General features: G+C 45.1%; 2 protein-coding genes across 2 annotated transcripts; one reads left to right on the plus strand and one right to left on the minus strand.

Annotated features, from left to right (window-relative positions):
- Positions 1–480: 480 nt before the first annotated feature.
- On the minus strand, positions 481–11914 carry crybb1l3 (crystallin, beta B1, like 3). Its single transcript, XM_063205599.1, has 6 exons — positions 11842–11914; positions 4798–4871; positions 3885–4003; positions 2795–2927; positions 2092–2234; positions 481–814 (listed from the first exon to the last, which is right to left on the minus strand). Exons 2-6 carry the CDS (start codon positions 4861–4863, stop codon positions 640–642), a joined length of 636 nt encoding a protein of 211 aa, XP_063061669.1. The 5' UTR covers positions 4864–4871; positions 11842–11914; the 3' UTR covers positions 481–639.
- cryba1a (crystallin, beta A1a) lies at positions 11897–15758 on the plus strand. The gene is made up of 5 exons (XM_063205600.1): positions 11897–11935; positions 12776–12894; positions 14415–14556; positions 14818–14960; positions 15611–15758. The coding sequence occupies exons 1-5, from the start codon at positions 11897–11899 to the stop codon at positions 15756–15758; spliced, it is 591 nt and encodes a 196-aa protein (XP_063061670.1).
- Positions 15759–16502: the final 744 nt, after the last annotated feature.

The raw sequence follows: 16502 nt of genomic DNA on the forward strand, positions 1-16502 counted from the left end.
GCAGAAGTCATTCATTCATTCATTCATTCACCATCGGGAGTTTAGTGTGGATAATAGTAGTAGTGTTTGACCTTGGGGCAAATCTGGGCCATCGAATACAGAATATACAAAAGGCTAACAGCGCCCCCCTGTGTGTCATTTTGCTCACTACAGCGATCCGTCATTGGTGCTTTGCAAAAGATGCATCACATCGACTCGACAATGAGCCAGAACCCCAATGACGTAAATGGGAAATTGGTTCATTTAATTGATGTAGTTAAAAGGAAATATCTGAGAATCATAACTAAGAAACATGAAAGGGGTAGATCGAGCTTAGAAAGGTTAGGGATGGGAGCTGTTGAAATAAAGTAATGAACAAAATAGAGTTGTGATGTCGTGGTAAATAATATCTATTCAGCCTCTCATTAGGCCTATAAACAAAGAACATGAACTGTTACCAGTAGGTCTCTCTGCATTAAGTCAGGTGTCTCTATCAATGGTTACTGGGGAAGCTTGATAGAGGGCACTCGAAGACAGAGGGACACACAGCTCCTTGATTGATGTGTTGAAAAGTCTTGAGGTCTTTCTGGGTCTCTCCCACCTGTAGGGTCTCAGTCTCTCTATCCAGTCGCACGCTGTCATTGTCAGTGTTCCCCGTTATTACGAGGCCATGGACATGTCGAAACAGCCGCGGTGGTCTGTCTGCATGTCCCTCACTCTGCGTATCGACTGGATCTGGGGGTGGTGGGCGCCCCACTCGTTCCAGTGCTTGAAGGGCCCACACTCAAACAGGTACTGGTAACCACGGTAACCAGGGTACTGGTATCCAACCCACCTGCAATGACATACATAAATAAAACAAAGAAAGCGGTGTGGTTTAAGAAGTATGACATGAAGCGGTCAGTGAACAAGCCTGCTTCAGACAGGGGCATTACTAGAAATTGTGGTCTGTCTGAAAATAAAATCATTTTGGGCCCCCATCCCAACCATGGAACAGCAGCCTGATGGTTACTGTGAAGCTTTGGTTCCTCCAAATCATCCTTATGTGTCTGCCCACTCAGAGGCTTTAAGAAGTTAATATCCAGAGGCGATTCTAAGGTCAGGTGGGGGCCCAAGCGAAAATGCAAATGAACCAAAATCGCCACTACTGTGGTAAAATGTGGGCTGCTATTCACTATATAGGGGCTTGGGGGCTCCAAGCGGCTGCCTGCTTTGCCTGGTGGCAAGATGCACCTCTGTTAATATCCACTACCACCCTTTCCTAACTACACCACATCAGATGATTAGGACAGCTCTGCAACCAGGGAGAGGAGATCCCACTGCTTCACTTTAAATTGCCCATAGTGGGCCCTGCCGTGGCTCGGGCGGTGGGGCACTGCACTGCTGCACTGGTGACCAGGGCCGCTGACAGCTTTGGCTGGGCCCAGGACAAAGTCATGTGAAAGCCCCCCCCCAATACATACAATGTAATGAGAACCCAATTCTGGGCCCCCTAACTCCCTGGGCCTGGGACAACTTTCCCCTTTGTACCCCCCTGTCGGCACCCCTGCTGGTGACCCTTGTTCGATTCCGGCCTGGGTCCTTTGCCGACCCCTCCCCGAATCTCCCTCTCCCCACTTGCTTCCTGTCTGCCTCAACTGTCCTTTCACAAAAATAAAGGCCCCAAAAATATAAAAACGTAAATCGCTCGTGTCGAATGAGGTGTTACGTACATTTTTGCCGTTGTGAATTTCACTTTGCCCTATACCGCACCATTGCGACACCTCATCATACACCCATAGACGAACACATAGGATGGGTCTAAGCCTAAATCTGTAGTCACTGAAAACCACTTGGAGCGATTAGCTTGTTTGGAACACGGAGGAATGAAGAGCATCTGTCCAGTGCTTTTTTATTTTCCCTGAAAAATGAAATTGCTATAGAGATCAGTGTGTGGTACTTCTGATTCTTGAGTGTCGTAGCTACAGAGCTCTTTAGCTTCAGTCTTAGCTTAACGCTTAGCTTTCACCGGCACCTGAATGTCGTAAGGCTTGTGCACAGGGACACTTCCGTATTATTTATTTCAACTCGTACGTATATCCTTTGGATTGAATTGAAAGTTGGATGACTTACGTTCCTCCTCCGACCTGGATGCTGCCGACTTTGTCCTGGAAGCCGTAGCACCACAGGCTGGGGATGTCCTCATCACAGACCTCCATCTTACGACCCTCGAAGTTATTGCACTCAAACAGGCAGATCTTGTGGTCCTGCATGTCCTGTAAAAGGAAGATCAGCAAAGGTCTAAAGCCGTGGCCTCCAATTCTTCCTCAAGGGCCAAATTATGTAGCGCAAATGAGGCTGAGGGCTAAACAAATCGCCCGAATGTATGGACACAGGTAGCACACATAAATGTTTTCATTTGTTCCGAACTCATGGTGGGCCAAATGTTTGCCATGCCTGGGCCGGATCTAGCCCACGGGCTGCCATTTGGAGACCAGGAGTATAAAGGTTGGTTGATTTATAAATATGTATATTTTGGGAATACAAAACAAACAAATACGCTGTGAAATACTCAGAGAATGGATATCCTGGACACCACATACAACCAGCCTACCCTGACCGTCAGAAAATTAGACAAAATCTAACCTTCTAGGTGGTCCTAATGGCATTGTGTGAGTGTATGTGTATGTGTGCGTGCGTGCGTGCGTGCGTGCGTGCGTGCATGCGTGTGTGTATGTGAGTGAGTGTGTGAGAGTGTGTGAGTAGAGTAGGCCTATGTATGTGTATGTGTTGACATGCTGGTATATCACGCATGCGCAGGTGAATACATCCTTACCATGCGGACGGGGCGTACGGACATGAGGCGATCACATCTGTAGCTGTTGGACCAGCTGTCCCAGCGGGGGTACTCTCCCTTCTCCAGCATGAACATCTCACCTGTGCAGTTCATGAACTCATAGCCCACCCAGCTGCCAGAGAAAAAACAACCGTCAAAATCACAATACAGCTTGCATTGAAATTTCCATGAAAAAGTATAGCACAACGTTATCAGAGATTCTTTAAGTATATGGAGATATGCCAATGTAATAGGTTGCTATGGGCACCTAACATGACCAGGTTCCGGTCTGCCTAAAGGGGCGTGTCATAATACTCCTAGCATTGAATAGAACAGTCCTTAGGTCTGCCTAGGTCTGCCTAAAGGGGGATTTTCCCCCCCAATAATAGAACCCGGAAACAATGGGCCAATGGAACCTCTCTCTCTCTCTACTCTCTCTGACGTTATGATGTTATTTAAAGGTGCACTGTGTTATATTTTTTGTAGTTTATTTCCTTCTGTCCATTCACATTGTTCATGAATATTTACCATCACCATCAAATTCTATGTATTCATTATGGCTGTGAAAATAGCAATTTTCACACATGAAAAAGGGGATCTTCTCCATTTTGAATTCCCAGAAATAGACATTTTTAGCTCCAAAACGTAATGTACTGTGGTCATAGTAGTAAATATTAGTTTATTATCTTGTGAATATTCATGAAAGATCAAATTTGGCAGTAAACACCACCGTTTCAATGAGCAGCATAGTTGCAATACCTACTCTAGCCACCATCCTACGCACTGCACCCTTAAGAAACTTTATTTATGCCGTCTGGGGCATCGTAAAATCAGAATAGAATAGAACGTTTCAAAGTCTACATGGCTAATCCTCTGGTATAATGTGCTTGATGTAATGGACTTTCATTCAATCGGTTGACAGTAGGCTACTTATATACAATAAAAGTTGGTTACAATCAAACAATATGAAAATAGAAATGAACTGTGGTGTTGAGACAAGGAAACATAAAGCTATCAAGTACAGGTCAGGATCACATACCTAGAAGCAAGAAGAGGAGGATGATAAATGAAAGAAAATAAATAAACTCACGGTCCACACTCCACCCTGATAGAACCGCAACGCTCAAAGCCTTTCTCAGCCAGGTTACGACACTCAGAGTTGAACTCCATCTTGCGGCCTTGGAAATTCTCGAACTCGTACATCCAAATCTGATAACAGAGACATGACATGCTATCACATGCACTCTTGCAACACTTCCTGGCACTTCATCCAAAATGTGGAGAAATTTGATATCGCTGTACAGCAGCTCCAAATATAACAGAAGTCCCCTGACGCCCGTGCAATATTGAGTGAATTTAATATTCTGTGTGTGTGTGTGTGTGTGTTGATTTATATGGTTTTTTTGGGTACTGCATATGTGTGCTCTGTGTGTGTGTGTGTGTGTGTGTGTGTGTGTGTGTGTGTGTGTGTGTGTGTGTGTGTGTGTGTGTGTGTGTGTGTGTGTGTGTGTGTGTGTGTGTGTGTGTGTGTGTGTGTTGATTTACATGTGTTTGTGGGGACTTTATGTGTATGCTCTGTGGGGACTTTATGTGTATGCTCTGTGCATGCTCTGTGTGTGTGTGTGTGTGTGTGTGTGTGTGTGTGTGTGTGTGTGTGTGTGTGTGTGTGTGTGTGTGTGTGTGTGTGTGTGTGTGTGTGTGTGTGTGTGGATTTACATGTGTTTGTGGGTACTGTATGTGTGTGCTCTATGTGTGTGTGTGTTGATTTACATGTGCTTGTGGGGACTTTATGTGTATGCTCTATGTTTGTGTGTGTGTGTGTGTGTGTGTGTGTGCGCACGTGCGTGCGTGCGTGCATGCGTTTGTGTGTGCGAGCGTGTGTGCGAGTGTGTGTGTATTGATTTACATGTGTTTGTGGGGACTTTATGTGTATGCTCTATGTGTGTGTGTGTGTCTGTGTGTGTTTGTGGGGTACTATGTGTTTGTGGGGACATTTCACCTACTCTGTGGCTGCGGAAGGCCCCAGCTGAGTGGCTGCCGATGCTGCCTTGGACTGCGGTATGAGACATGGCTGGACCTGTGGCCCAACACAAAAAGAAAACACAAAATATAGTGAGACAGAGAAAGACTAAAAGAGAGAATAGTTCAAATAACACTCTTGCGCACCTCTGTAGTTAGACAGTTGTGTGGGATATTATCCCGGTGGGGTTGTCATTCAAATGGTAAGAAATCTCAAACACTGTCCATTCCACCAACAAACTTTAATAGGCTACAATGTTTCGGTCATCCGACTTCTTTACATTTAAAAGAGATAATAAAAATCTATAAATTCTATAATCAAATCTATATATAATCTAAAAATCGAATCCTTGCTATTAATCAAAAGCACACTTTGGTGATAAAAATTGCATTGCATCTGGATTTGCACAAAATGTCTGACCAATTTACTAGCAAATTTGGGTTTGAACTCAACCCATGACTAACTGGTACCTGTCAAATATACCACAACTGCCATCTGTCAAATAATAGACATCTGTCAAAACCAACTCCATTGCTTTAAGAGTGTGGGTTTTTGAACATTTTTATAAAAAGAATGTGTTCTACAACAACGCAAGGTTCTAAAATTCCAAATTGTATTGTATGGCGCCCACAATTCTATAGAACTTTCACTGCCTGAACATTCCTGTCACACCGGTGTGACGATACACTCTTAAAGGTTGAAAACTCTGCAGCACCTCAGCAAGTAGCACCGTCACCCGGAAGCACGAAGGCAATGATAGTTGGAGCATAATGGCAAAAAAACAGTTGGACTGACACAGAAAGAAAATGGCAAAATTGAGCAGCTATTACACATTTCCCTCCTCCTCCATTACTGCATCCCATCCTGCCCCTACAGACCAGAAACATTATCCACTTTCAGCCTTTTCTTGCCTGCTTTATAAGCTCCACTCAGGGTACAGGATCCAAGAAAACCTTTGAGCTAGTTCTGGCAGATAGAACTATACACAAAAAAATCATCATAACAGCCCCTTCAGCCATCATTGCTTTCCAGGGCAGGGTGACCGGCGAGACAAGATATGGGTCCTATTAGCATACTGTTCTGGTTCTCTGAAAAAAAAGCACCTCGATAGCTTTTTTTCTACTTGTCCCAGTTGTTTCATAGCCGATTCATTGTTCTCATCCTCTCCTCTCGGAAAAACCACAAGTTAATATCCAGTGTACAGCAAGGAATTGTTTGACAATATTGTTTTGGGTGGTGGAGGTAAAAGATGGTGAAGAACCCATTTCCCTGGGTTCCCAGGACTCTCACAGGTTTTTACCCATCCGTGTTTTTCACCCCTTTCTCCACAGGAACACCAACAGACAACAAAAAAATGGCATCTTCCAAAACAAGCTACCAGTAAGTCTCACCGAGCGCGCTGCAGTCAGGTACAAAGTAGTGGAATGTGAGAAGATGAGAGGTGGTCACGGCTGGAGAGGCCCACCAGAGAGCGAGAAGTGTGCGCGCTGGCCACGTACAGGGGTTATATATACATATACATCCCTGAACCCCTTCACAAGCGGACCTGGCTCCCCCCACCCACCCCACTACACCCATCCCACCCCACCTCACTCCAGTGTGTGCCATTGAATGGGAGGGGCAAGCCTGCTGACAAGCGGCTACAAAGGGGTATGTTGTCCCGGGCCCAGGGAGACAGAGAGGGCCCAGAATGGGGTCCCCATTACATTGTGTGCATTGGGTAAGGGGCCCGCTCTGATGACTTTGTCCTGGGCCCAGGAAAATCCGTCAGCGGCCCTGGGGAGGGGGGTGGTATGGAGGTGGTGCTGGGGCCCTCTTCTTCCCTGGCCTGCTGACTTGGCATGACCCTTTGTTTATGCGGCCTCCAATGTGCATATTTGCATCACTATCAGCACTAAAGCTCTCTCTCATCCCTGTTTGTTTGTTTCTCTCTCGCTCTCTTTCAGTCTTCTTTTCTATCGCTCCATTTGTCTCTCTTTCTGCCCTCTTTTCCCCCTTCCACTGCCTTTCTGTTTTCAATCATTCTGTTTCTCAGTCTTTCTCTTGCTTTCCCCGTCTCCTCATCTCTGGTTGGCTGTCTCTCTCTCTCTCTCTATCTCTCTCTCTCTCTCTCTGTCTCTCTCTTTCTTACTTTCTTCGTCTTCATTCTACCACCTCTCATTCAGTCTGTCTCTCTCTGCTTTTGCCTCTCTATGTGTGATGATCTCATCATCCTCCTCCTACATTTCACCATTTGGTCCCTATCCCAAAGCTGTTCGCTCCTCTCCGCCCCGGTGTCTCTGTGTCTGCCCACCTCCTCCCTATCTCTCTCTCTCACTCTCTCTCTCTCTCTCTCTCTCTCTCTCTCTCTCTCTCTCTCTCTCTCTCTCTCTCTCTCTCGCTCTCTCTCTCCCTCTCTCTCATGTTGGCCAGTGCGAGCGTGGGCCAGTGCGATCTGCTGACCTCAGTTGATTCTCCCCACCACCATTCCTTCCTTTGTGCCGAAAACATCACTGTTATTGTTTTGGACTCTGGATCCTTTGTGTCCACAGTCACAGCCCTGGCCCAGTGCACCATTGGGTTTTGTCCCCCTCCCTCCTAAGGCCCAGACCAGGTTGGCTTCGGCCACACCACACTGACGGTATGGGCATGCAGCACTAAAGGGAGAGAGAGAGAGAGAGAGAGAGGGGGGGGGGGAGAGAGAGAGAGAGAGAGAGAGAGAGAGAGAGAGAGAGAGAGAGAGAGAGAGAGAGAGAGAACCCAGTGCACTGGTGGTGTGAACAGTCATGAAGAGAGACAGAGAGAGAGAGAGAGAGAGAGAGAGAGAGAGGGAGAGAGAGAGAGAGAGGGAGAGAGAGAGAGGAAGAGAGAGAGAGAGAGGTGTGTTTGTGTGTGTGTGTGTGTGTTGGGGGGGGGGGGGGTTGTCAATGTACCAGTGTACCACAGAACAGCCATCTGGTCCTCGGTTTCATGCTTTGTGCCCCCTGCTTAACTCTGCCCCTGACATAGGACTAGTTGTTTGTCTGTTTTGTTTTTGACATGATGTCGAAATCAGATGAACAAATCAAGTGTGGTTAGGGAGTGGATATGTTCAACAGCAAATGGAGAAGAGTGACTGGCAGAGAGATAGCAATAGAGAGAGAGAGAGAGAGGGAGGGAGAGAGAGAGAGAGAGAGAGAGAAAGAGCGAGAGAGAGTTAATGGTAATGGGCCTTTACCATCTTGAATAGCATTACCAATGGCTAAAATCTACCACTGAATAGCTTGTTAACCTCTACATGTGTGAAAAACTGTGTTGTACTGTACTGTGTCTGCTTTGTTTCCTTGCTGTTTTACCGTCTTCTGTAGTGGCCTATTACTGTTTTTTTTACAGATACTAATATTGCAAATATTTTGCAAACAGTGTAAATCAACCATAAAACAAGACCTTAATTTTTAGCAAGTCATTGTTTTCATATCTACCAAAAAACTCTCAAAGTTATCTCTTGGTTTGATTCTGACCAAAAGAGAACCCAGTTCTAATGTTCCCTTTACATTGAATGTTACAAGGTAAGGTGAAAAGGGGTGTGGTTGCATATACAGTATGTGCTATGCATTCTGAATGTTGTACTTATGAACTCACTAATGAACTCTCTAGTTCGCTTCGCCTGTATGTAGTACACATACAGCATATTAAGGAGAATAAAATGGAATAAGATGTGTGCAATTGTGAGTGCCCGTGCACATATACAATGTAAAACTACATATACAATCAAATTTGCGTCTCACTTGCAGTCCAACATGTACCACATGAACCACATGTACCACATTGGTTTACCACTTTGAATTCACTAAAAGAAAAGAAAGTGAAGATAAAAGTAATGCAATGTAGTATACATATGAATTAAAGTTAAAAAAAAATCACAGAAATGATTGGATATTTACTGGCGTATGTTTACTGGTACTGATTACAAAAAGCCAGATGCATAAGGCCTGGATGGCACTGGACATACTCATCATCCCTGTTCACCCTGGCCATCTTATGTAGGCATCTTCAGTGCTTGAAGTGGGGGGGGGGGACTCAGGGGAACCCAGTTCCATAATTTCCATCATCAGCGTTCCATGTCATCTCATGCGCCGCATTTTATAAGTTCAAAACAAGTTCTTCAAAATGTGTGCAGGCAATAGGCCTACAAAAACGTGACTTGTACTGATTTGGTACTGATGAGACTGTCGCAAAATCAGGGTTCCTGTACTTCTTTTTGGATGATATTTTCGGACGATTTGGGTTCCTGCACCTCTTTTTTTCCACTTCAAGCACTGGGCATCCTCTATGCCCCTGTCCACCTGCCTTGCCATTCACCAGCCAGGGGCAGACATCCAGGGGTCAGAAAATAAAAACCCAGCCACTTATTTCCTCCAGTCAATTCAAGGAACCAGCTGATCTTAATTTCCACAACTCTTCAGCCAGTTTGATGTCCTAAATAGAATTCCTAAAATAATGTGTGATTTTGCTTTCACACACCTCTGCTGGCAAAAAATATCCTGTAAATCCCTTTATATTTACCTGATGAAGACTGAAATGTTGTATATTAAAGAAAAAAGCGAAATGGTCAATGTGTGAGTTTTTATAGGCCTACTTTGTCTGATCTGATGACCTAATGGTGAAACCACCTGTCTTTGCAACAAAGACAGAAGGAATACCTGGTAGGACTTTTACTTTCTCAATCCAATTTCACCGCCCCTGCCACCCACTACCCTCCTCTCCTCTCCTCTCCTCTCCTCTCCTCTCCTCTCCTCTACCCTCCTCTCCTCTCCTCTCCTCTCCTCCTCTCCTCTAATTTCTAACCTCTCCTCCTCTCCTCCTCTCCTCTCCTCTCCTCTCCTCTCCATATGCTCTTCATTCAGCTCGACTATGACAATAATGGCCCCTGTCTCAGGGAGCATGAATAGGATGGTATGCATAGCATGAAAGGGGTGGGCCCATGCAGCATTCACGTTAAAAAGGGCATGCATGTATGTGCATGTGTTTTGTGTGTGTGCGTGTGTGTGCATGCGTGCATGCGTGCATGCGTGCATGCGTGCATGCATGTCTGCGTGTGTGTGCATTTGTGTGCATGCCCGTGTGTGTGTGTGGTTTGGGGGATGGGTAGGTACCGGTATGCATGTGTGTGGGCGGGCACACATGTACAAATGGAAGAGACACACGGAGCGAGAGGTCAGTCGAGGTGGACGCGGCTCGAGGATGACACGGCTTGAGAGAAGCTGAGAGTGGAGTGATTGCTGTCTCCAGGGCTCGTTCATGTTAGAAGGATTTCAGGCTTCATTTGTGGCTTTGGGAGGAAAAAAAAACAAGAGCAGGTGTTGTGAGTGCTTTCCAGGACACAACCTGGACTTGTTTTTTTTCTCTTACAACATTGCTCAGTTCTGTTACAGCATTGCCACTGCTAACGTAACGTCAACTAAATAAATGTTCTCCATGTTGTAAGCACAAGTTTTAAAACCAACAACATCCTCATTCTCACACCTGCGTCACTCTGCCTCATTCTGCGCCCCCCCACCAATACCTCGCCCAACCTCCAACCTCAACCCCAACACTGAGCCCAACCCAGGCCCCTCCCCTGCCAGTCAACCATGTATGGCATTGCTTGGCATCATGGGACGTGAACTTATGCCTGTCTGGCAGTGGGCACGGTGCCCTGTCCACTCTCTCTCTCTTGCTCTCTCTCTCTCTCTTTCTGTGCCCACCTCGCTTTGTGCAATTTTGGGGGGTGGGGTGGTCCGACTAAAGCCAGTGGCTCAGCCCCGGAAACAATGGTGCCGCCCGTAATGTGCTGACCACTGCCCGCGGCCCGTGCCACTGGACGGCATTCAGCGCCGCGCCATGTATAAATAGACCCAGGCACCGGGGGGTCAAGAGATCGTTTGTGTGGAGCCCCCCTGAATGCACACAGCTATTTTTTGAGTAGGTCAGGTAAGCCCCACCACACACACCACACACACAGCCACTCACCCATCCATCCACTCACTCACTCACCCACCCACCCACCTCCGTTTAGTGTGTTTTTTTTAGCCTTTGCTGACATGTTCCGTTTCGCATTTTTCTGCTGAGGTATGACAAAACGAAATCTATGGAGATGGAGGTGTGCCTATACAATGCATCATCAGAGGGCTCGTTCTCTCTTCCTCCTCCTCCTCCTCCTCCTCTTCCTCTCTTCCTCCTCCTCCTCCTCCTCTTTCTCCTGCTGCTCTTCCTTCTCACCATAACATTACTTCAACCGGAGAGTTTGTCTAGCTGTGTTCACATGGGCAGTGGCTGTGTGTTGGTTTTGCATGTGTTGTCTCCTAAACATAGTTCAGTATTGATGTGTGAATATCATGTTTACATTTGAAGAGCTCTTTTCCAAAATGAGATATACAGCATTTTTGACTTTTTGCATTGTAATATTGGAATTAGTCTTATCATCTATGTGTGACTTGTTGCCATTCAGATGTTTTGAGAACATACTTTTTAAACCTCTATAAAATGCATTTTTTATGTCATTCATATCATGTTTCATGACAATATTTGAAGTAGAAATACGCAATACATTGTATTCAGATTAGTGTTGAAAAGTAAGCCATAAAGGACTATGAATTTTAGGTTTGAGAATTTTTGTGAATATTTGATGATACTCAAGATGTGATTGTCATTTATTTTCAGGATGAGAGCACACACAAATGTTTTTGATTATTATTTTGTCTTGCTCAAGTCTGTCTTTGCATCCACCTGTATTAACTGTATATGTATGTGTGTGTGTGTCCGTATGTCTGTGTGTGTGTGTGTGTGTGTGTGTGTGTGTGTGTGTGTGTGTGTGTGTGTGTGTGTGTGTGTGTGTGTGTGTGTGTGTGTGTGTGTGTGTGTGTGTGTGTGTGTGTGTGTGTGTGTGTGTGTATGTGTCCCCGTGTGTGTCTGTGTGTCTGTGTCCGTGTCCGTGTCCGTGTGTGCGTGTGTGTGTGTCTGTCTGTCTGTCCGTGTGTGTGTGTGTGTGTGTGTGTGTGTGTGTGTGTGTGTGTGTGTGTGTGTGTACCATATCATTTCCATGTGTCTGATGGGCAGGTCAGCCAAGTGAGAAGTCTGACAGGATGGCTCTGACTAACCCCATGCCAATGGGACCATGGAAGGTAAGTCAGTGCCCTGATGTGCTTCTCAAGACATCACACCAGAGGCATGCACAGCTTACAACTCTTCCTGGCGTCTGTAGAATAGAGTAGTAGTGGAAGGAGAGTATCATTTGTTGATCCCGAGGGAAATTAAGGTGTCCAGTAGCATACATACATAATACAGTAGATAAACAAACAAAAAAAACATTACAAAGAGAGAAGTCTTGCCTAATACAGTCATTCTCAAACTGTGGGCTGGGGCTCACTTGTGGGCCCTGAAGGTATTCCAAGAGGGCCCTGAAATCATTTTGTGTTTCTGTTGACTATTCTATTTTTTTCTGAATTGTGTTGCTTATTGGGCCAGAGGTGGGCCCCAAGTTGGAAAAGGCTGGGAACCCCTGGCCTAATACGCAGTACAGAATATAGGAATATTCTTTACTTCTTCACATATCTACTGTGGCTAAATGGCATTGCAAAAAGGACATAGTATGTCGAAAGGAATCTTCAAAGTAGAAGATATACAGTGTGATATGCAGATGTTTCAGGTGTTTGTCTCTGAACTGGCTTGGAGACCTTTACACTGTCCATGGACATACTGTACATTTACTCATTGATGAACAAATACCCCTCAGTCCGCTGATTGGGAAAAAAAGGTCAAGGCAATTCAGTACTTTATTGAAGTTGCCTGATGCAGTTCTCCCAAAAATATAGTATTTATTATCTCTGAATGCGATCTGGTATGATCACTTTATGAGTTTAGTGCAGGCCAGGTGTTTTTCATAGGTCAGATTGTGAGAAATGAAGTTAATGCCCTAAAGTTAATTTAGAGCCCTGGTTGTAACGCTGTAACTTGTTCCACAGCTCACAGTGTATGACCAGGAGAACTTCCAGGGCAAGCGCATGGAGTTCACCTCGGCCTGCCAGAACATTATGGAGTGCGGTTATGACACCATCCGCTCCGTGAAGGTGGAGTGTGGAGCGTGAGTCTTAAGGTTTCTCTTTACTACCTCTGCACAACCTCACCCTACAGTGTTGCCAGATGTACGATAGTTATCGCATTTGTACGATAATTTTGTCCAATTTGTCCACTGTACGATCAAAAAAACATGATGTACAATTAACAATTTCAGAGTAGTTATTCAGTTCATTTAGATGCCTTGAAACAACAATTTGGATTTTGTACGATAATTTGTTCCCAAAAGCCCCCAAAAACGATAATTTTGAGGTTTTGGTACGACAATTCAGCATTTTGCATCTGGCAACACTGACACCCTATCATGACCTCAAGTCGTGATGACTGTGTAATGTATAAAGGTAAAACACACAGACTTTTACCATACTTATCGATTGGTTTGTTGTGGATAAATGGCATGACAGAGAGACGGATGATGATCAGTGGAAGTAGACGGTATGCAAAGAGCATTATGCGATAATTGATGATTTAGATTAGTCTTGGCCTGCCCACACTGTGACTACATTGGATTTTTATGTTCCAGTTACTCTGGCCAAATGAAAATGGACGACTACACAAGCATACATACAGTACATACATCATTGACACCAGCCGTGATTGTACTGTTCCTCTGTCTATCAAAATATACGGCGGCATTGGAAAGATGCCCAGATTTGCATAGCATGCCTGCCTCTGAAACATTCTTGTCTATCGGATGTTTGCCAGAGAAAGCTGTGTCTATGAGCTTGGTGTGACAGCGAGGTCTGAGTTTCCCAAAAACTCTGAAGCAGAACTACGCCTAAGTAGTACTTAAATATGAGGTACCCCCCTAGGCAATATATGGAAATAGGTCTCACATCATCACTAAAAGTTTACACATACACTAGTGTCCCTCGCACATGCACTTTGCGCACGCATTTTATTTGCAGTAGAAAATGTAGTGTTACTGTAGGCAGAGTAGGCCTACCCCGGGACCAAATACAATACAGAAGTGTGTAATTAACACTTCACTTTTTTCAGTGTAATGTAACAATGCCTTCCAAAGAAACTTCACCCTATAAGAGCATTAAACGATAACTTCAGCCAATTTCGACAAGCAGTTGTAATGCTCACACTACCCTGGACTTGTCAGTACCTAAGAATTTTTCTTTTCTTCAGTTTTTTTCCGAGATCCTGGTCATTGTAATGGGAGCAGGTGTTTGTTTACATAAAAAAACATCTTGATTCATTCCCAATAACATCCAAAAGGATATGCAACATCAGCAGACAACTAGCAAACAGCGATACCTTTTGGGATTAATATTTGGAGTAGGCCTATGTTAAGAAAGTTTTAAAGTAAACAAAATCTGGCCCCATTAGAATAGCTCAGATCTTGGAAAGGGCTGAGTAAAAAAATGCAGCATCACCGGGTACTGACAAGTCAAGGGTAGCGTGAGTAATACAACAGCATATTAAATTTGGCTGAAGTTATCCTTTAACCACTCTCCAAAGCCTTTCCCTTAATGAACACATCCTAGTGTTTGTATCTGTATATATTTGTCTCCACAGTTGGGTGGGCTATGAGCACTCCAGTTTCTGTGGGCAGCAGTTTGTGCTGGAGAGAGGAGACTACCCCCGCTGGTCCGCCTGGAGTGGCAGCAACGCCTACCACATCGAGAGACTGAACTCCTTCCGCCCAGTCTGCTCTGCCGTAAGTACATCATCTACATTTGATAAATAAGATTTCTTGGGAGGGACAATGGGCATCCCTAGTATGTACCTAAAGTTTTCCCCCCTGGCGCCTTGTTTTATTAATTAAAAAAAGGAGTTGTAGATTACCGTGTGTGAGAGACAATTGAAAATAACACAATTAGACCATTCAAATTAATGAGGGAATTTAAGTTAAAAAAAAATTGTGCATGAACATTTGTTTTTTACTATGTGTGTTTTGATTTTTCCCCCACCTCCACAGAACCACAAGGAGTCCAAGATCGTCGTTTTTGAGACTGAGAACTTCATTGGGCGTCAGTGGGAGATGTGTGATGACTACCCCTCCCTCCAGGCCATGGGATGGCATAACAACACCATCGGATCCATGCAGGTCCAGAGTGGAGCGTGAGTGTCCTGCCTCTTCCTCCTCCTTCCTCCTGCCTTCCCCCTTCCTCCTTTGATAGTGATAAAAGACAATAAACAGCAAGACAACTACATAGAATGTGCACAGGATTGATCATGCAAATAAGCAAAAAAAAACCAGATTACATTTCAACAGGATAATATACAATATACGTATATTCAACTTTATTTCCATGCATGCATGTATGTATAAATACAGTACAAGGTAACAGACTGATCAGCATCTAATACAAGAAACAGCATGTGCAATATATGTCAAAAATACAATATAGAGAGCCTGTGATTTTGTTACCATGAGCAGGGTTGTGGATGTGCTCTGACCGCCCCATCAATGAGCCAGGCTCTTTAGTTTTGTGGTCAGAGTCCTACGTAGTCAGATACCCTGGAGGTCTGGGTCTGAATTAGGTGGGGCGACTCTGTTCCCTAGAGTAATCAGGGCTTCTGATTGCTTTGGCTGGTCCCAGCACAAAGCCATCTGAAAGGGGCCCTCCTTCAGTACATACGATGCAATAGGGACCCAATATTGTGTTCCATGTCTCCCTGGGTCTGGGACGGCTGACCTGTCTGCCTGCCATTCAGTATATACCTGGTTTGATCGGTCCTATTAACCGTCTCCTTTCCTCCCTCCACAGCTGGGTGTGCTACCAGTACCCTGGATACCGTGGTTACCAGTACATCCTGGAGTGCGATCGCCATGGCGGCGAGTACAAACACTACAGAGAGTGGGGCTCCCACGCCCAGACCTTCCAGATCCAGTCTCTGCGCAGGATCCAGCAGTGAGAGGGCCTGCCTTCTTCATCATCCCCTCTCCTCCTCTTCCCCTTCACCTTCCTCCTCCTCATCCTCCACCACCTCTCCCTTGATGCCTCCTCCACCTCCTCTACGCCCTAGCATTCCAATCCAAGCTTGTTAGACCTCAAAGGCAGCCCAGGTTGACCGCCTGGTGCTGTCCTACCTGATATGAAATAAATAAGCCCATCTACTTTCCACCATGAGAGATGGAGTGGCCCAACAGCTGCTGGCCAAAGTCATGTTGCTCTTTATCTCCGTCACAGTGCAGTCATGTGCGACAGTGATCAATAAAGAGAATGAGCACATAAACCATTCCACTGTGTGTGTTTGTAATTATGAGCACTTATGATGGTGCATTTGTCCAAAGATGACTGTGCGCTGCGCACATCATGTTTACATAAATCAATCATCTTGATGCAATTACTTACGGGGAAGTAAAAAATGCTGATAAAAATCTCAACTGCTGTAGTAAACCGGCAAATTACAACATCATGCGAGCATGTACTGTGTTACCTATTTATACCAGTATGCTGCCTCCTACAGGATAAAACACGCACAGACAGTATCTCAAAGTCAAGGATTCTAGCCTTGCTAAGACGTGAAATGCCCAGTAATTGGATACTGTTTGGTGAACTCTGCGAAGTATCCAATCACTTGGCGTTTCACCCTAGCAAGGCCAGGATCCTTGACTTTCAGATACAGCTAAAGTTCCACTCTGGGGCCCATGTGGAG

Source organism: Engraulis encrasicolus, chromosome 8, assembly GCF_034702125.1.
Source record: "Engraulis encrasicolus isolate BLACKSEA-1 chromosome 8, IST_EnEncr_1.0, whole genome shotgun sequence".
In the NCBI taxonomy this organism is placed as follows: Eukaryota; Metazoa; Chordata; class Actinopteri; order Clupeiformes; family Engraulidae; genus Engraulis; species Engraulis encrasicolus.